This window comes from Pelobates fuscus, chromosome 2 (assembly GCF_036172605.1).
Source record: "Pelobates fuscus isolate aPelFus1 chromosome 2, aPelFus1.pri, whole genome shotgun sequence".
Lineage (NCBI taxonomy): Eukaryota > Metazoa > Chordata > Amphibia > Anura > Pelobatidae > Pelobates > Pelobates fuscus.
Genome location: NC_086318.1, coordinates 397,081,080 through 397,101,669, shown reverse-complemented (window position 1 = coordinate 397,101,669; position 20,590 = coordinate 397,081,080). Strand labels below are relative to the sequence as shown.

At 42.0% G+C, this 20,590-nt stretch overlaps 1 protein-coding gene across 2 annotated transcripts in view; it reads right to left on the bottom strand.

The window, feature by feature from the left end:
* KCNH1 (potassium voltage-gated channel subfamily H member 1) overlaps positions 1-20,590 on the bottom strand; it is a 476,905-nt gene that overhangs the window by 117,999 nt on the left and 338,316 nt on the right. For both annotated transcript variants that reach the window (XM_063443862.1, XM_063443863.1), the window contains one exon: positions 16,204-16,400. In XM_063443862.1, coding sequence (XP_063299932.1) covers positions 16,204-16,400 — 197 coding nt within the window. The remainder of the gene's footprint in view (positions 1-16,203; positions 16,401-20,590) is intronic.

The window sequence follows — 20,590 nt, the reverse complement described above, 5'->3', positions numbered from 1 at the left end:
CAATTTGTTTCTGAGTTTTCTTCTGCCTGATATCTAATCCCATATTATCAACAGTGGTATACTGCTGCGTTTGTTATCCATTTCATTTCAGATCCGCTGCACCTCTACTATTTGTATAGTTTGAATCTTGCATTTGACAAGACCCATTGAAGGTCTCAGGAGAAGCAGAATATATTTATGTGTGGCTCAGTATAATTAGAATATTTCTTCTAGCTGTGATTATATTTTGAATTTTATATTAATTATCGCACTGTTTTTAAACATTTTATTTTTTCATATTTTTTTTATACGTATTCTAGAGATACAATTATAGTAAAGTATAACTGTCACCTTGTTCGGAAGAGCATTATTGGTCTAAAATGTGTTTAAGTCATTTAATAGTACTGTTTAAAAATATTTAGTAGCTATTAAAAATATATATATATATATATATATATATATTTTTTTTTTTTAATTAATATTGATTTAAAATGTTACAACTTTGACAAATTTGATGCACTGTACATCAGTTTTCTCTGCGTAGCTTGTGAGAGGACATGTAAGAGGTTAGATTTATGAAGAATACACTATTTATTACACTATATATATATAAAAAAATGTTCAAAGTCTGGCACTCTACCTTAAGGTTGATTCACTTGCAAAAAAGCCTCGGTGCTGCAAAGCGTAGGTACATATACAGGATATAGGAAGAGCACTCCAGAGGTCTTATTCAAAGGTGTTTATTCGGTGAATAAATCAATCGACGTTTCGACCTTACGGTCTTTATCAAGATACAAAAACAAGTGAAGGCAGTGACAATATATAGGCAAACCAATAAAAGACATGATCACTAACCTGAAAAAGCTGTGTATCCCCATGCCATGTGTGAACGCCAGTGTGTGGTAATGAGTAAAACCGGAGTGATCCTGTCCGTAACTGATGACGTCACAGGAGTGCGACCGGAAGTAATCGTGTAAGTGTATCTAGGTAACCTAGGTTACCAATCCGTGAATACCCAAATAAGCAAATATGTGAAATGGCAATAAAGAAATATGGATCGAGAATTAAGCTGCTAATACTAATACTGGATGGTTCTAAATGGATATGTAATGTATATGCATAAGCTAATCTTATACCGGAGAAGGATACAGAGCGTGATTGCAAGCGGGGAAGATAAAGTGTAAACATAGGAAACGGTGGATGGAGTAGAAAAAATCAAAGATGTGTATAGCCTGAGAATAAAGATGTATGTAATGTAACAGAGAAGTAATAAATAGACAAATGAATGAGAACTAGAATGTATGGAGTGTGTGTGGAACGGCGACGTGACCAAGAGCAGAACAGTGACACCGAAGTCTAGAAAAACGTGACAAGCAATAAATAAATGGCAAACAGGGTGTAAAAGGATGAGATGATCTAGTAGAGAGCCACTGAAAAGACAGGTGTATACCAATATATATGTGTAAAAAGAAGAAGAGTATGGGGAGGCGGACATAACGCCTGGATGCTATGAAAGTGAGAGGAGTAAGTGTATAGAGGGCTCTGGTGAGAGAAATATGTAATGACCTAAGTATAGATAACTATATCTAGTCTATAGAATAATATCCAGTATTTGTGTGCATGGTATACAATCTTGCTAACGAAACAAACTCGGCTATACAGCCTTAGGCAACTGAGCGAATAGAGCAGAGCACAAAAATCAACAGATTTTGTCCAATTATAGTGCTAAAACATTGATGGACATCAAAATTGATATAAGAAAGCGGAGAGTTATAGTAGATCGCTTCAAAAAATATTCTAAATCTATATACAGAAAACATAATACAAAGATTCAAAGATATTCAGAGGAGTTGTGTCCATGAGACATACTCAGCGGGTATCCAAAAAAGCGTTAAAGGAAACATATTCATTAAGGCCTTTGGGGTGTAGAGTGTCAAGTGTTTTGATCCAGTACGTCTCCCGTTGGAGCAGGATCCTAGAACGATCACCCCCCCTAGATAGGGGGGGGATATGATCAATGGCCATGAATTTGAGAGTGGGTAGCCGATGGTTCATCTCTAAGAAGTGCTTGGCCACTGGTTTATCCGTCTTGCTGTCCCTAAATGCAGTCATAATACCTGACCGGTGTCCTCGCATTCTATCCCGTACGGTGAGATCAGTTTTCCCCACGTAGTATAGTCCACATGGACAAGATATCAGATAAACTACGTGGGTGGTGAGACACGTAATATGGTGTTTGATGGAGTAGCGCTTTCCTGAATGAGGATGGGCAAATGAAGAGCCTGTGAGCATGTGGCCACATGTCACACAATTGGCACACTTAAAGCATCCTGTCTTATTATGAATTTTCGATGTCTCATACTGCTCAGGGCGATCACTTTTGACTAGAATATCCCTAAGCGTCCGATTCCGTTTGAACGCAATACGGGGTGGATGAGAAAAGGCAGAGTGTAATGTGGGATCAGAAGATAGTAAGTCCCATCTCTTTCGGATAGATTTAGCCATTTGGTCACTGGCCGTGTGATATAGCAGGGGTAATGTGACAATCCTTGGTTTGTTGTCTGGTGTCATAGATCGTACATCTGACTTGTTATGGATCTCCGTCGCTCTGTCCAGGGAACGTTTCAGTGTCGGATATGAATATCCCCTTTTCAAAAATGCTGATTGCATGGCAGAGATCTGCATTCTAGTGTTGTTAGGATCAGAATTGTTCCTGAGGACTCTAAGGAACTGTGAGATCGGCAGTGATCTTTTTAGTGCTCCAGGATGAAAGCTAGTGGCGTGTAGAAACGTGTTCCGGTCAGAACTTTTCTTAAATAGAGTATAGCCAATGGATTGCTGGGAACGATAGATTTCCACATCCAGGAACTGAATCCTCTCGATGCTGCAGCAATGGCTGAGGCGCACCGGGGAGTTGATCATATTAAGCTCCTGGATCATATTTTCAAAAGATGAAGGTGAACCTGCCCATAACATAAGGATATCATCCACATATCTCCGGTATAAAATAAGGTTGGATTGATATTTCGACAAGATGTGCTTCTGTTCATATGAGTACATATAGCTATTAGCGTAGTTTGGAGCTATGGCCGATCCCATCGCAGTCCCCGTTTGTTGGATATAGAAGAATTTCTCAAAGCGAAAATAATTGTTGTTTAACGTAAATTCAAGGCATTCCAAAAGGAATTCGATGGGGGGTCCGTTATATAGATCAGATCGACTGAGTATCTGTCTCATGGCATCCACCCCTTCAGAGTGAGGTATAATCGTATATAGATTTTTCACATCTACAGTGGCCAGGGTAATAGGACCCTCCGGGAGGGTAATCAGTTTGAGTTGTGAGAGGAGATCTTGTGTGTCTTTTAGGCATGTGGGTATCGATAACGTAGGTATTTTGCAATGTTGGTCAATGAATTTAGCCAGCGGTTCCAACACACCTCGTTTGGCAGAGACGATAGGACGTCCGGGAGGGTTTTGCGCATCTTTATGGACTTTTGGTAAAGTGTACAATAAAGGAATTTTAGGATGTAAATCCATCAGATAATTAGCGGTTTGATCCTCGAGCCAGCCGGCCGTAACACCTCTATTGACCAGTGCTTGTAGTTTCTGTATGATGGTTGTGGTAGGGTCAAAAGCGATTTTCTTGTATGTGGTTGTATCCGATAGTTGTCTCAATATTTCTGTGCGGTATGCCTCGTAGTTCTGTATTACGATTGCTCCGCCTTTGTCGGCAGGTCTGATGGTAATATTTTTATCATTGGCAAGATCCTCAAGTGCCTTATGTTCCTTCATTGTAAGGTTGTGTGGACCTGATTTAGACTCCAAGGCAATCTGATGTGTATCTTTCTTAACTAAACTGGAAAAGCATTTGATAGAAGGATGGGACGTTTTTGGTTCCCATGTGCTTTTCAATCGAAGTTGATTCTTTAATGGCGGATCAGGACGTTGTATGAATGTTTGTAGATTCAAAGTGCGTTCCATCTTATATAAGTCAATGTCCGTCTTAAACATATCTAACTTAGGAGTTGGAACAAATGTGAGGCCTTTGGATAAGACTTTAATGTGTTCAGAACTGAGGGTCTTGGAGGATAAGTTAAAGATAGGAGTTATGTCTTCCTGTTCACGGTTCTTGGGCGAGTGCCTGTGAATCTTGCCCCTCTGTCCTCGTCTACTGACTTTGGGTCTCTTAGATCTTTGCGTCCTCTGGTGTTGAACCCTGGTGGGTCGTTGGAGTGTTGGTCCTGTGGAAAAAAAGGTGGTCGTGTAGATTTTCTGGGTGGCATCACTGACGTGTCTTGGGGTGCTCCCGTCCCTTCAGTTTCTGAGGTAGATTCTGCAGAGCTGGTGTCTATGGAGAGGAATTGGGGTTTACGAACCTTCTGTTTATATCTTGGGAAATTCGGTTTGCGTCGCTCTCCACAGAGCCAGTGGTAGACCTGGTGATGGGTATAATCAAAGTTCACCCGTTCATTTTTTTCATTTTTTTTTCATTTTTTCTACTCCATCCACCGTTTCCTATGTTTACACTTTATCTTCCCCGCTTGCAATCACGCTCTGTATCCTTCTCCGGTATAAGATTAGCTCATGCATATACATTACATATCCATTTAGAACCATCCAGTATTAGTATTAGCAGCTTAATTCTCGATCCATATTTCTTTATTGCCATTTCACATATTTGCTTATTTGGGTATTCACGGATTGGTAACCTAGGTTACCTAGATACACTTACACGATTACTTCCGGTCGCACTCCTGTGACGTCATCAGTTACGGACAGGATCACTCCGGTTTTACTCATTACCACACACTGGCGTTCACACATGGCATGGGGATACACAGCTTTTTCAGGTTAGTGATCATGTCTTTTATTGGTTTGCCTATATATTGTCACTGCCTTCACTTGTTTTTGTATCTTGATAAAGACCGTAAGGTCGAAACGTCGATTGATTTATTCACCGAATAAACACCTTTGAATAAGACCTCTGGAGTGCTCTTCCTATATCCTGTATATATATATATATATATATATATATATACCGTATTTTTAGCTCCATAAGAGGCACTTTTTTTCCCCTCAAAAGTGAGAGGAAATGTCTGTGCGTCTTATGGAGCGAATATGAAGCTTTACTTGCCTGTCTTGTAGCGTGGGCCGGCTTCACAGCGCGCACCGCGGTACAGGAACTTCAATTTCAGGTTCCGGTTTCCGGCGGGACTGAAAGGAAGTGCGCACTCAGTGTGCACACTTCCTTTCAGTCCCGCCGGAAACCGGAACCTGAAATTGAAGTTCCAGTACCGCGGTGCGCGCTGTTAAGCCGGCCCACGCTACAAGACAGGTAAGTAATTATGGGACAAGGGGAGGGGAGAGGGGGTGCACTATGGGACAAGGGGAGGGGAGAGGGGAACACTATGGGAGGAGGGGGGGACACTGTGGGAGGGGTGGAGGGGGCAACACTAGGGGAGGGGAGGGGGAACACTAGGGGAGGAGGGGAGGGGGAACACTATGGGATGAGGGGGGAGAACACTATGGGAGGGGGAACACTATGGGAGGAGAGGAGGGGGGAACACTATGGGATGAGGGGGGAGAAAACTATTGGAGGGGAGGGGGAGAACACTATTGGAGGCGGAGACCACTATGGAGGGGAGGGGGAACACTATGGGAGGGGGGAGAACACTATGGGAGGAGGGGAGGGGGGAACACTATGGGAGGGGGGAGAACACTATGGGAGGAGGGGAGGGGGGAACACTATGGAGGGGAGGGGGGACACTATGGGAGGGGGAGAACACTATGGGAGGAGGGGAGGGGGGAACACTATGGGATGAGGGGGAGAACACTATGTGAGGAGGGGAGGGGGGAACACTATGGGATGAGGGGGAGAAAACTATGGGAGGAGGGGAGGGGGGAACACTATGGGATGAGGGGGAGAACACTATGGGAGAGGGGAGGGGGAACACTATGGGATGAGGGGGAGAACACTATGGGAGGAGGGGAGGGGGGAATACTATGGGATGAGAACACTATTGGACAAGGGGAGGAGGGGGTTAAAGAACACTTGGACAAGGGGATGGGGGTTAAAGAACACTATGGGACAGGGGAGGGGGGGTTAAAAATCACTATGGGACAGAGGAAGGGGGGGGTTAAAAATCACTATGGGATAGGGGAGGGGGGTTAAAGATCATTACGGGACAGGAGAGGGGAGTGGGTGGTAAGGAACACTATTGGACAGGAGAGAAAAAAAAATATTCTGAACAAACTTTCCCATAGTGAAAAACACTATGGGATAGTTTGTTCAAAATATTTTTTTTTCTGGGTTTCCTTCTCTAAAAACTAGGTGCGTCTTATGGTGTGGAGTGTCTTATGGAGCGAAAAATACGGTATATATATATACACACATTTTGCTTGGAAGTATATACGTATATTTACTATTATTAGGACATCTGCATTTTTCAGTGCGCTGGTAGCAGTAATTAGCTAAGCAACCAATCAGAATGCAGCTTTGATTTGACATTTGTTAATATTTTTTTTTCCCTTTTGTTTCCATGTTTTAGCTGCAGGATTTCATGAAAATGTGTGGCTTTTGGCAGCAAGGAACACATTTTGTTGTCCATCAATAGAACATTTTTTTTTTCACACATATGATTGTTTATATTAATTTGCAAAAATAAAAGAAGAGATGTACTCAATATCCATGGGACGTCAATGGGACCTGCAGTCATAAAACAGCCACAGGATTGGAAGTTGATAAATGGGTACTAAAAATAAATAATCATGATCTGCTAAAGTGTAGTGCTTTTATTTCGTAATGGTCCTAAGATAGAACGGTTATTTATCAAGGTCGCACAATACCACATGCCAAAGGTATATAATCAACTTAATACAAGGGAGACACTCGAAAGCTGTCAATGGCTAATGGTATGTCACCGTATTCAAAGGACTCACTCACAAAAGCTTTCAGCTAATGCATTCACCTGACATTCATTGTCAATTAATTAAGATAAAATGAATATAAATAAAATAGAGTCATTGTATTATTTACCATGGGTTAGTAAAGCCGTATTTTAGTTAAAAAAAATGTTTTTTTAAAGTAATTGGAAGTTATATGGTTATCATTATTATAATTAAATATTTATTCTATCTGGTCTTTTGGGGTTTTTCGTGCAAAATGAATCAATAAAATTAAGCAACGATTTTCTAAGAGATACCAACCAATGGAAAGGAGAGACAGAAAGAAAGAGAGTGAGTCAGAAGGGAAGAAAAAGAAAAGAAAAGAAAAGGACTGAAACCTCCCAAAAATAAATAAAACAAATGGGAGCGTTCTCCTCTTCCTTTGAATAACCAAGGGAGGGACTCAATAATTATCTCCCCTTTTCTACGCACCACAAGTAGATACCTATATACCCTAGCTCACTAATTAAATGATCCATTCAAATGGATCTCAGTGTTCTTGTATATCATAGGACCAGAGGATCTCAAGCTCTGGCAGTAATGGACCATGGTACAGGAGCTTGTTTTCCTTTACCCAGTCTGCCAGGAAGCAGTTTGGTGCTCAATGTCAGACCAGGTAGAGGGAAACAAGCTCCACAGTCCATGACTAGATCACATATATAAAGGAGGAAGGTGAGCTGGCACGCGTGGTTGGGTCAGGGGGAGTAATTAGACACATGGAGGGGCTGGGGGGGGTTAATGAGATATATGGGGGGCTTTAATGAGACACATGGGAGAGACTGGGGGGTTAGTGAGACACATGGAGGGGCTTGAGGGGCTGGGGGGTTAATGGGACAAATGGAGAGGCACACAGAGGGAAGGCGGAGAAGCATACAGAGGATTAAGGAGGGAAGCACAGAGAGGAATGGGGGAGAAGCATACAGAGGACTGAGGAGGGAAGCACACAGAGGGATGGGGAGAAGCACAACAGAGGACTGAGGAGGGAAGCACACAGAGGGATGGGGAAGAGAGCTTGGGGGAGGTGGCAAACAGAGGGCTGAGGGGGGGAAGATGCAAAGAGAGAACATAGGGAGAATAGGCACACAGATGACAGAGGCGGAGAAAGTCACACAGAGGCCTGAGGGGGGAAGAGGCAAACAGAGAACTTAGGGGAGAAGAGGCACACAAAGGATGGGGGAGGTGGGGAGGCACACAGAGGCCTGAGGGGGGAAGAGGTATACAGAAGGCTGAGGGGGGAGGCACACAGAGGGCTGGAGGGGAAAAAGCACACAGTGGTGGCAGGAGGAGAGGCACACAAAGGGCTGGGAGGGCTGAAATAAGTCACAGTATATTGGGACGGATGGCATAGTGGGTTCAAGGGAACACACGTTGCTGTATAGATCAAAGTAGGCTCTGGAGTCTAGACAGAAGCCTTGTACATATATCAGTGAATTCTACAAATAGACTGTTTACTGAAAGAGTCCTCTAGTAAGACCCTGTGCCTAAGTCAGGAGGGTAGTGATTAATTATCCCTGCAATTCGAAAGGGAGGGAAAGACTCTACTTCAGACTAATATGTCATTTAGAAAATATATCAGAGCAGTGAGCTAAACCGTCAGCGATCATCATTAAAGCCTATTAGCACAGGTATTTAAATGGGCTGCTCAGATCTTGTGACACATGAAATAAAGTCTAAAGAAAGTCTGGGAACTTTAACACTTTTTCAGATCCAAAAGTATAACCATTTATTTCACATCAATTGGATTTTTTTTTTTTACCAGTCTTCATCAGTGAGCTCAATATTCCTTGGATTAGGGTGGCACAGCAGCGGATGTGACTGTGATAGCAAGATGACTGCGCAATAGTCAAGCTGAATGGATATTTTAAACCCACAAAATGTCTCATCATCATGGCATCAAATACAGATTTTATAAAATTTTATTGTATTTTATTGTATTTCATCATGAGCCTCAGCCTATGTAAATCATGAATATATATATTTTTTCTAAATCTTATTTTTTAATGTTTGATCATAACAGTAAAGTATAGCAGTTGCGTATATTCACATTGAGATGCGCAGGTCTCTGTGAATGCTGAAGTAAAATTAGATATTTGCTGTCCTAGGCATTAGACACGCAGGTCTTTCCAAGATGTGCAGTCGTTGAGCCATAGTTGAACTTAGTGTGTTGGCATTACCAGGCTAAGAAACATTTGAAATCTAAAGTATGGCAGTTGCATATATACATAATGAGACGCGCAGGTCTCCATAAATGCGAAAATGAAATTAAGCATTTGCTGCCTTACACATTGTACTCGCAGGTACTGCCAAGATGTGTAGTCTTTGACCTATAGTTGAATTTAACATATGGGCGTTACCAACAAGGCTAAGAGCCATTTGAAATCAAACAAGGTTACCCCTGAGGGTATATATGGATGTAATGATAAGCTTAATACCTTCGGGCTGAACTTGATGGACGCAAGTCTCTTTTCAGCTATGTAACTATGTAACTATGTTCTGTAGGTGTGATTAGTGTCCATGTGAACGGTGTTGTGCGTGTAGGTCAGGGAACACCAGTAGGGTCGCATGGTAGTGTGTGCCCCTCCCGTTGTTTCATTTCGTTTATCTGGCAATCTCATTTGTAGAGTTCACCCCCAGTGAAACTGCCATTGTGTCCCCGTCTTTTTGCCAATGCCACTCATGCGTTTATTCGCTCTTAAGTGTGTTGTATTGTGGACTGGTCATCCTTTGTTTTGGTAAATTTATATATCTAGATACTTGCTTGAGTTTACAGGTTATTACTATCATTTCGGGTGTCAGGATTGAGTAGTAGTCGAAGATATTCGCTGTGTGCTTTTTTTTTTTTTTTTTTTCGACTAGCAAGTCATCCGTGATCTTGTCCAGTGGGGTTATGTTGGGTGCATGTTTCTTATAGTGCATACTGGTATCTCCTTGTTTCGTGTCTAGAGTGGCGTCTGCTGGGGGTGACACGCAATTAGCTTCCCTTTCATTCGTTATAATTTGGTCCCTTAGTAGTGGGTCCCTTGTGATCTTGTGGTCGTGGGCTCTAGGTCCACAGGCGTGCGATGTGTCTTTCAGAATGGGATGTGCGCTTCCCAGTATGGATATATATATTAAACTATAAGACACTGGTAGCACACCAGTCATTTGGGAACCCCATTTCACTTTATGCTGAGGGCAATCTAAGCATCATGGAAACTGGAGTTCAAGGTGGTCCATGACTGCAATGAATACCCTATATCTTCAACACGGTGCTAATGTTGGCACAGCAAACCCCTCACTTATTGGCTACTTTTAAATGGGATTCAGCTCAGAGTTTCTAGGATATAGAATACATGAATACTGATAGAAACAGATTCCAACACAGTTAATAATCACTGATCAATTCTAGAATCTTACCAATCGTGGTTTGCTATTTTACAGCTAAAGGCTTGATTTGATTTGGAAATAACATCGCCAAACCTGTCATAATATTGGCATTTTAGGAGAATGGATTTCCAAGATTCCTGTTTTGCAAAACATATCTTAGGATCCCCGAACACAAATAATCACAACATTCCAATTTGTTTTTTTTTGTTTTTTTTTTTAAATGTCCACCTCACCTGTATTGAATTATTACTGTATGCATAATCCAGATCATCTATAACCTCTTTAGGATTTAAAGGAACACTATAGTCACCTAAATTACTTTAGCTAAATAAAGCAGTTTTAGTGTATAGATCATTCCCCTGCAATTTCACTGCTCAATTCACTGTCATTTAGGAGTTAAATCACTTTGTTTCTGTTTATGCAGCCCTAGCCACACCTCCCCTGGCTATGATTGACAGAGCCTGCATGAAACAAAAACTGGTTTCACTTTCAAACAGATGTAATTTACCTTAAATAATTGTATCTCAATCTCTAAATTGAACTTCAATCACATACAGGAGGTTATTGCAGGGTCTAGCAAGCTATTAACATAGCAGGGGATAAGAAAATCTTAATTAAACAGAACTTGCAATAAAGAAAGCTTAAATAGGGCTCTCTTTACAGGAAGTGTTTATGGAAGGCTGTGCAAGTCACATGCAGGGAGGTGTGACTAGGGTTCATAAACAAAGGGATTTAACTCCTAAATGGCAGAGGATTGAGCAGTGAGGCTGCATGGTCATGTTCTATACACCAAAACTGCTTCATTAAGCTAAAGTTGTTCAGGTGACTATAGTGTCCCTTTAAAAAAGTGTCATTTGTTATCAATACATTACAAATCCAGTCAAGCTCTATGCACCATAAAAGTCAGTTACTTAATGTCAACGAAGTACAGTATATCATCAAATTAAATGTATACCTCTCAGTGCAGAGATCAGCAAAATAATAAGTATGCCTTTTACATCTTTTAGTTATATCTGTGAAGATGCTGACATGGTCGAATTTTTAAAATGCCCAATATCCTAGAATGATATATTGCAGCAGACGTTGTTCTACACCATCCTGGATATTAAATTATAAACCAGGAGTGTCCAGACTTTCTGTCGATATGCAGTTGGACTCAATTTCTCAGAGATACTCTGGGTCAAAGTATGGCTGTTTATGAGATAGATTTAAACTATAACTAATTGTCTTAGAACCTGTTTACCCAAACACAAATTAATAAACTTGAAACACAACTGACACAAGTGACATAAATCTAACACTGGCTTTCTTTGTGGTAACAAGGCAGCTTTAACTCAAAACCAGTATGTGACGGACTGCCTGTGTGCCTCCGCCAATCAATGCTTCCTAGTGCTCGCCGGGTACTCCAAGCACTCCACCAGACACCATAAGCACCATAAACCTCACAGCCAGCATCACAGCTTGGTTGGGGTGTCGCTGTCCTCTACCCACCCTGGACCCAAGACCAGGATCCTGCTTCCAGTGTGTAGACCTTTCCCAATCCAGAGAATGTAGCAGGATAGCTCTTACAAGAGCTAGTGATTATAATCCAAGGGAGTATAATGAGTATAGCAATCCCCAGAGTGAATATAGCTGTTCCCTCCACACATGAGACAAGGCTCTATGTTGAGGGTGAAGAGGAACTGTTTAATGGCAGCCACAACTGGCCTTAGATGCAAGTCCCCATGCAAGGAGTTTTCCATAACATATTCCACGGGCATTCCCTACTGGACCTGAGAGGGGACTGTGACAAAGTACACACTGTAATTACATTGCCTCTCAGGTCCAGGACACTCCCACTCAAAATCACTTGCCTGAGAGATAATTGAGTCAGGAACTGTACTAAACTCAATTATCTCCAGGCACAGAAAACATATATTTTACAATAACCCAAAAGTACTCCCAAAACACATGGGAACCCCACAAAAGTCATATTCCCTAATAGCCCCGATCTGGGGGACCAACATATCCAAAAATCACCCAGATCGGTTTCAGGGGTTCGTGATTTCTATGGAAGTTATAATTTTGACCGACCGTGCACATGGTCCTATGCCCAAAACAGTTCCAGGGAATCAGGGCTAATGGTTGGTCTCTCTTTCTGGAGTACAAAAGTACATAAATCATATGAACTGAGCCTTTTAACGTGCATTAGGCAAGGAATATTGCAAAGCCCATAGTCCTGAGGCAGGAGCCTGGCAAGCATGCTCCTTCAGGAGCCCATGACGAGGTTCTGTTCGCCACACAGTATATGTATTTAATATCTAAATGAATTATAGATCACAAAACTGAATGCCCGTTAATATTTAAAAATCCACCATTATTTGATCACATCTTCTATGTGCATTAAATACAGATTTTCTGGTAGCGCAAAGCAACCTTCAAGCAACATGTTTAAAGGGAAGCTATTATGCATATTGTAGGATGGGTCGAATATAAATCTGCTAATTATTTCATTTGTACATTGTGACAAACCAATGATTGGCCAGTATATATATTTGCAGTAATATAAATACTTAACCACATCTAACTGAAGCAGAGCTACATTGTATCATCACCTGGAGAAAATTAAATGGATCAGCTGACAAAGAATGAAGTATTTGACTTCAATTTTAGTTCCATTAAAATTTATTCTGATATTTTGGCTAGTACAGCATATTGATCAAATTATTTGCAAAATGAAACTGGGCTCTGTCATCTCATGCAGGACCCTGTATCGTTAATCATCTTACAACAGGGGCTGGGAATAAAACACAAAAAGATAAAACATGACATATAGTTATGTTGCTGAGAGTGTTTGTAAAAGAACAACTCTGCTTTCAGCCTGAATTTTAAGGAAAAAGCAAAGAATGAATATTAAATAAATGTTTGTAGTTGAGATGATGTACAGATGGCATAATGTGCTCGTGAAATAAATGCTGTGAATATTGCACTATTTATTTATTACAAAGTCTCTATGTGAATATTCAGATTGTATTGTTACATACACATATATCATCTTTGTATCACATAGGCAAGTTCATCAAAAGTGGGTAATGTATATGCCATACTTTTGTTTCCATATGAAGAGCTTTTGACAGGTCTAGAGAGTTGTGATGCATTCCTGCTTTTAAACACCTGAGATAGAAATCTAGCACAGACGACATACCCCGTGTATTTGCGAGCAGAGAAGGATGGGGATATTTTTGTTCTCTGAGTTTCAGAAAACAAAACCAAAAAACCCCAAAACAAATACCAATTGGTTTTAATGGACTTTTCTGCAGAAATGGAAAGATGCAATCTAGCAATAATTACTATTTCCTGTTCTCTGGACATCTGGTTATTGTCATCGTTGTCATCATCAAAAAGCAGCAGAGTTAGCATCTCAAATAAGTTTAAAAAGTTTAAAGTCACAAATTGTACAGAAATTACCCATTCTGGTGATCATCAGGACAACTCACAGACAAAAAAAAAAAAAAAATAGCCACTAAGAAAGTCAAAACAAGTCTTTTGGAAACTCTATCACCTTATTGATCAACACAGGCTTACTTTGGAAGACCACAGTTTGAAATTAAGCACCAAGAGATCAACACACAAGGTTTTACTTGTGTAATATGATGCAAAGTGCATAGCGGAGCTTAGTTTAAGGACATACGACCTTGGTGTTCCTTCATCTCTTGATAACCTTAATAACATTGACTATGCTTCTTACAGTAGAAAACTATTTTGGTTATAATAACAGCATCAAATTAGCCCAGAGATCCTCACCCAACGCGTTTTATCCAGGAAATTAGACTTTTTGTAAGGGTAGGACAGATCAAGGAAGCAGCAAATAATTGGGAAGTGAACTTTTTTTTTTGCAAGTTTACATCCACAAAATGTATAATGTTGTTAGTTTATTTTAGTCTGTTCAAATGGGAACAGTCACATAAAATAAAAGTCATTTTTTTAAAATAGTGCTTTAAAAACATTAAAAGAAGTGTTTTGTTCATGTTTTATTTTATAAAGAAAGACATTTTAGGTTTGCCATTGATATACTTTGATATTAGGAATGTGTTTTTTTTTTCCTTGCTAGGTATATCGGACCCTAAAAAGACATCTTCTTTAAAACACTAAACATGTGATATTGTATCACACAAGTTCCATTCACTGGATGAGTCACAGAGTAAAAACCGTGTGCATTTATTTTATTGACTGTAAAATAGAGTTATGGAGAAACTGGGTACAAAGGAATAGACACCAGTGAGGGCATAAATCCAGAACGATGCATATTCAGTATATTTCAAAATTAAACAGCTTTCAATTCAGGACTATGCTTGCTGCATGTATGCATTTAATCTCCAGTAAATTATCTTCAGCCAAGTTATGTTAGTAATGCAATATGTCAACGTATTTTACAACCATAAAGCATCATGTCTCCATATTATAAAAAACAGACAATCTCTGGAGCCCCTTGCATTTAGGACAACAATTCCCACCAGCCACCTTCTGCTCAGATGAGCGTTGTAAGAGCGGTTGCACAATCATTTGCATGCTATATTCTACCTGTCATGATAATGGACAAGAAATAGGGCAGCCTGCTTATTTATCATTGTTAACATAACGCTTGCAAAATAAATATCAAAGCTTGTGTTAAAATGGATTGATGAGTTATGAAATTATTGATTACATATTGAAATATTTATTTTGCTTTGAGCAGTCATTACCATCATCATGAATTGTATTAAATTTAGAAACTCATCAAAATCCCACTCTAACCCTAACCACCATACTATTATACATAGTATACATATGTATTCTTCCAATTCCAAACATCTGTTAATGCTAAATCCCCTTCTAACGCTACACACTACTCTGGCCAGAACCACTTCACTGACCCTATGTCTGTACACTGCCCTTCATGAGCATGGTCCTCTCCACCGGCTTACCCTATTTGCCAGGGGGAGCCCTATGACTGGTGGTTCAACAGCGACTGGTGGAGGTGTGTGTATTCTTCAGTGCTCACACCTCTCTGTAATGCCAGTTCTAAGACGTTTTGTTTTTTTTATGCACAATGCACAAAGTAATTACATTCCTACATCCTCATAGACACATTTTCCCTATTCCCTCATCCACCATTACACTTTTCAGTCCCATAATCCCACTCCCCAAAATCCTATTCTCTGCTCAAAGTGCCATACACTGTGTTCCATTCCCCAGCCCCGAATGTTTCACTTTCTAATTTAAAATCCCATTCCCAAAGCTCCACCCCCTAGCTCAAGATCACATTCCCAAAGTTCCACTCCCCACCCCCAAAAGTCTCAATCCATAGCACAAAGTGCCACACTTGTTTCCCAAATTCCCAATTTGTAGCTCACAGAGCCATAGCCAGTTCCTGTTACATTGCAATACCACCGAACGAAGAAGGGAGCCATTAAAATGTATACTTTAAAAAACGAAAGGCTGATTTACATACAAAGGGAAAGCACAATATATAAAGCTCCAGCAGGTTGCCCCTCTATATGCCAGTCTGGTCTCTCAATCACGTTTAGCAGTGAGAGGTATGTGCAGTAGCAATGTACAATCCTCATCCTGCACCTGCCTGACCACAAGGCAATCTACAATAATCCCCCTTGCAGTGTCAGCAAAGCCATGCGCTGTCTGCAGATAGAAAGGTATCATAATGAAATGAAATTATGAGAGGCAGGCCTTATTTAGTGGTAAGCATGGGAACAACGAGCTACATTACTTCTGCAGATAAAGCATGAGTTCCCAATGCACTCCTGCCCTGATTGTATTTCTTATATGAAGCCCCACACTAGAAGCTTTACACAGAATAATGACTACACACAAGTATGACACGTAACATCATGCATATATGACCTGGATCGGTAACGATCAGAGAGAAATCTGTCTTACCCTTTTCCGTAGGTTATAGGTAAGGATTAGATTCCGTGAAAACGAGTGTGAGAATGCCGTGTAGAACTCGAGAACTTTCTGTAAAGCATCCCGTTTGATAACATGTAGGTCACAGTATGTCAACGCTCTTACGTTTGCACACGATGGGGCCAGAGTGGTCTCTTTCCAGAATACATCCCCAAACACGTCCCCTTTACCTGCAGAGACACAAATAGGCAGGTTAGCAGGTTGCACAACTTGAACCTAGCAGGGGAACAATAAGGATTGCAGGTGTTAAAATACCTGACTGACATAAAACCCCTTCCACGAATCTCACAAAGATGTTGCATATCTTTGTTTACCAGTCTCGATGCTTTTTTGAGATTTCTCTTCCTTTGCCAGTCTGATATTGTATTAGGACACAAATGGCCACCAGCTGTCAGTGGGCAGATCATTTTAAAGCAGTTTTGTAGCTGTGATTGAGCAATATTTTGATCACTTTACTTGTCTCAATAGGCTTAAATGTGTTTTTATAGCCACGTCTCGGTGAACTGTGTTAAAGTGAGTTGGCTGAATATTCTATAAGGACTATGACAACTTTAGTTTAGTGATTATGTTGGAGTGTTCTGTGCGCACTGGAAAGCGGGTGTGCATGTTTATTTGCACATGTTGTTGCTATATTGCGTATCAGTAAACATTTTTTGGTATTTGAATTTAACAAAGTAACAGATGAGACACAAGGGGCAAGGTGAAGATAAACAGACAAAAGTAGGAGTGTAGGACACATTGGGCACAAGATGAACTAACCGAGTCTGATTGAAGAGACAGGTTTACATCTCAACTGCCCTCTTTTTCTGAACAATGAATCTGTTTCTTTGAGTATCTGTCTACATTAGTTAATTTTACCCCTACCTATTAGATTACGTATATGTAGATACAAAGGTGAAAAACAAAGTACTAAGTGTTTAGGTGACAGACCCCTAAATCACAAAGTGCAGGCAGTGCTATAAAGAGCATATATAGTGTAAAATAGGGACTTACCCCTCAATAAGTGGGGTAAAGTAGAGAGCACATGTAATAAAAAACAAGAAATATACAGTGCAAAACTTTAATGTAATTTTGGGGTATCTGTTAAGATGAATAAAAAAAAAGCCCTCACATGGTGTAGAGCCTTTAAACAATAGGCTCTAAACTTAAATATAGTCCAAAGGCTCTACACCATGTGAGTTTGTTTTCATTCATCTTAACAGATACCCCAAAATTACATCAATGTTTTGCATATATGCAGCAGCTACTGGTAAATTTCTAAATAAAATTAGATCCCCAAAAAATTATATTAATTGAATATTTATTTACAGTGTGTGTATATAATGAATGCAGTGTGTGTGTGTGTGTGTGTGTGTATGAATGCAGTGTGTGTATGAATGCAGTGTGTGTGTATATGAGTGCAGTGTGTGTGTGTGTGTATGAGTGCAGTGTGTGTGTATGAGTGCAGTGTGTGTGTGTATGAGTGCAGTGTGTGTGTATATGAGTGCAGTGTGTGTATGAATGCAGTGTGTGTGTATGAATGCAGTGTGTGTGTGTGTATGAGTGCAGTGTGTGTATGTGTATGTGATGCAGAGCCTTGGTGGGGGTGGGCATTTTTATTATTTTTTTATATTATTATTATTTTAATATATTTTTTTTAAATATTATTAATATTTTTATGTTATTTTATTTACATTTTTACGTTATTTCTTTTTGTCCCCCCTCCCTGCTTGTTAGCTGGCCAGGGAGGGGGGCTCTCATTCCCTGGTGGTCCAGTGGTATGCACTGTGTAGGAGGGGGCTGGCAGGAAGCGTTTACTTACCTTTCCTGCAGCTCCTGTCAGCTCCCTTCTCTCTCCTCCGGTCCGGTCAGCTCCACTGTAAGTCTCGCGATGTGACTGCCGCGCGGAGCGTTCCCACGGTAACCTGTGGCAACGTTCAGACCACGCGGCTCTCGCAAGACTTGTAGGCGAGCTGACCGGACCGGAGGAGAGAGAAAGGAACTGACAGGAAATGCTTCCTGCCAGCAGGGCCGGACTGGCCCACCGGGATACCGGGAAATTTCCCGGTGGGCCGCGGCTCCTGGGGGCTGCTCTGGCAATATATGTGCCACCGGGTGGCCGGTCCGGTGGCACACACTTTGAGGGGGCCGGCCGGCAGGCGGCCGCATTGCACGCTGCAGCCTCGCCGTTCCGGCAGCACTGTTAATGCTGAGGGCTGAAGGGGGAGGGAGCATATCTCTACCATGCTCCCTCGCGGTTCCCACAATCCCCAGCAGCATTCATGCTGGGGATTGTGGGAACCGCGAGGGAGCATGGTAGAGATATGCTCCCTCCCCCTTCAGCCCTCAGCATTAACAGTGCTGCCGGACCGGCGAGGCTGCAGCGTGCAATGCGGCCGGCCCCCTGACTCCTCTCAGGTGGGTGGGGGGGATGGAAGTGGGGGGCTTATTAGAGAGAACGACAGAGGGGGAGGGTGAAAAGAGAGAGAGAGACAGAGGGGGGGTGTGAAGAGAGAGAGAGACAGAGGGGGGTGTGAAGAGAGAGAGACAGAGGGGGGTGAAGAGAGACAGAGGGGGGTGAAGAGAGAGAGACAGAGGGGGGTGAAGAGAGAGAGAGACAGAGGGGGGTGAAGAGAGAGAGAGAGAGACAGAGGGGGGTGAAGAGAGAGAGAGAGAGAGAGACAGGGGGGGTGAAGAGAGAGAGAGACAGGGGGGTGAAGAGAGAGAGGGGGGGTGAAGAGAGAGAGAGCCAGAGGGGGGGTGAAGAGAGAGAGACAGAGGGGGGGGTGAAGAGAGAGAGACAGAGGGGGGGTGAAGAGAGAGAGAGACAGAGGGGGGGTGAAGAGAGAGAGACAGAGGGGGGAGTGAATAGAGAGAGAGAGACAGAGGGGGTGAATAGAGAGAGACAGAGGGGGTGAATAGAGAGAGACAGAGGGGGTGAATAGAGAGAGACAGAGGGGGTGAATAGAGAGAGACAGAGGGGGTGAATAGAGAGAGACAGAGGGGGAGTGAATAGAGAGAGAGAGACAGAGGGGGGTGAATAGAGAGAGAGACAGAGGGGGTGAATAGAGAGAGAGAGATAGAGGGGGTGAATAGAGAGAGAGACAGAGGGGGTGAATAGAGAGAGAGACAGAGGGGGGGTGAATAGAGAGAGAGAGAGAGAGAGGGGTGAATAGAGAGAGAGACAGAGGGGGGGTGAATAGAGAGAGAGACAGAGGGGGGAGAGTGCCACAGGGAGAGGGGGAGAGTGAGACACAAGGGGGGAGAGAGGGGCGAATAGAGAGAGACAGAGGGGGAGGGAGAGTGCCACAGGGAAAGGAGGGATAAAGAGACAGAGGGGGGAGAGTGCCACAGGGAGAGGGGGGAGAGTGAGACACAAGGGGAGAAAGAGGGGCGAATAGAGAGAGACAGAGGGGAGGGAGAGTGCCACAGGGAAAGGGGGGAGAAAGAGACAGAGGGGGGAGAGTGAGACACAAGGGGAGAAAGAGGGGTGAATAGAGAGAGACAGAGGGGGAGGGAGAGTGCCACAGGGAAACTCTAGCCCTGGAGCTACGGGCTAGAGTTCACTCTCACCACTGCGACCACCAGGGATTCCTGGTGGTCCAAGTGGTGAGAGTGAACTCTAGCCCCATACAAACACTGCCCACACACACCATACACATTCACACACTGCCCCCCCATACACACACACAGACCCCCATACACACATTGCCCCACGCACCCTACACACTGAACCTTTCACACACATTGCACCCCTCACACATTGCACCACTGCTCCTATACCCTACTACAGCCCCATATCCCAGCAGACCCCAGGTAAGTTGTCAAACTGTACTTAAACGGTTTGACTACTTACTCTGGGAGCGGGTCCCGGCACTCCTGGCACCATACCCACTACACAGAGCAGTAGTGGTTATTGTGCATGGATTATTTCTTTAAATAATCTATAGGTGCCCCTCCTGAGATCAGGCTCTGGATCCGCCACTGATTTATATTATATATATATATATATATATATATATATATATATATAATTATTCCTATTATATTTACACATATATTAATGTACATTTATATATGCATAATACACTAAGAAATGTCATTGATATGTACAATATGTAATAAGCAGATATTGGCCCAGTCTTGTTGCTAGGTGCATAATCCAGCACAATAACATATTTAAAGTGAAGAGTGCACCCACAGGACCTCAAAATAAACAAGATAACGTCATTTTTTACAGTTGTGCCCTACATACATTCACCATTTCAGTCCCATTACCAAGCTTTCCTTATTATGTCAAGGTAGTTGGACTGAAACATTGGTTATATGCAAAGTCACGTCTGCTTAAAATAAATCTGCACTCTTTTTTTTTAAGCCTATA